The sequence below is a fragment of the Quercus suber genome, unplaced genomic scaffold (genome assembly GCF_002906115.3).
Source record: "Quercus suber isolate HL8 unplaced genomic scaffold, Cork oak 2.0 scaffold_90, whole genome shotgun sequence".
Classification (NCBI taxonomy): Eukaryota; Viridiplantae; Streptophyta; class Magnoliopsida; order Fagales; family Fagaceae; genus Quercus; species Quercus suber.
The window spans coordinates 162,322-163,312 of NW_027069555.1; the positions used below are offsets into that span (position 1 = coordinate 162,322).

General features: G+C 39.0%; 1 protein-coding gene across 1 annotated transcript; it reads left to right on the top strand.

The window, feature by feature from the left end:
* Window positions 1–211: 211 nt before the first annotated feature.
* On the top strand, window positions 212–579 carry LOC112031828 (uncharacterized). Its single transcript, XM_024064540.2, has one exon. It carries the CDS (start codon window positions 328–330, stop codon window positions 577–579), a length of 252 nt encoding a protein of 83 aa, XP_023920308.2. The 5' UTR covers window positions 212–327.
* The last annotated feature ends 412 nt before the right edge of the window (window positions 580–991 follow it).

The window sequence follows — 991 nt, forward strand, 5'->3', positions numbered from 1 at the left end:
TTTTGCTCTCCAGAGTGATTTTTTTTTTGTAGTTTGTTGTTTTCTTTTTCTCTTTGTTAGTAGAAAAAAATTATAATACATTATGTATTTGTGTGTTCATTTTTTGTGACATATTAATATATCAAAGAGTAATTTTCCAAAAAATGGCTAGTATCTTGGTGAGCTATTAAAAAAAAATAAAAAATAAAAAAAAACAACGAGGCAGACCAACCATCTGATCTAGGGCTAGGCATCTCGTTCCCAAAACATTCATCAAAGTCTACCTTTCACTTTCAAGTGAAATAGAAATATGATTCAGACTGACGAGAGTGTCTAAGTGAAAACAAGATGATCGGAGACGTAGAGAAGATGGTGGCGGTGGGTCTAGTGTGGGGTGCCACCAACGCCATCATGTGCCGCGACGCTCTCTTGTGGGACCAAGCTCTCATATCCACTCCAACACCATCGCCACAACACAAATTGCTCTCTTCCCTCAAAAACTGGTTCACCCTCCTCTTTATCTGGCAATACTCCATCCCTTTCTTCATAAACCTCTCGGCCTCAGTGATGGAAATTAAAGATGAGTGCAGCGGAAAATAAGTTTTAAACGGATCTACTTCATTCGATATTGATAACACGTACTAAGTAAATTTCAGAATTTTGAGAACAAGAGATCATACCTTGAAGCGATGAATTTCAAAACCAAAGATTGAAGTACTCGGGAATACTTTTAATCTGCACTCCAATTCCACTAACGCGCAAGATGTGTGGTCTCTCAATTGGTAACAAAAGGAATGACTAGTGAGTGACAAAAACGCACTTACACACCACTTCACAATGGTGTTTCTTACCTTCTGAAAAATCTGAACGTTTTTCCCTTTGTATCTAACCAATTTATCTAATTGGGTTGGCCTTTTGGGCCTTCCCAATTGGGCTTAAGTGTGTGGCTTGGAGTGGGACCAAAAGGGACCAATAAAACACTAGCTCCAATGGGCCTTGGGCTTTTCTGTCA

Bases quoted from the DNA above. Each gene is read 5' to 3' on its own strand.
- LOC112031828 (XM_024064540.2), top strand. From the start codon at position 328: ATGATCGGAGACGTAGAGAAGATGGTGGCGGTGGGTCTAGTGTGGGGT.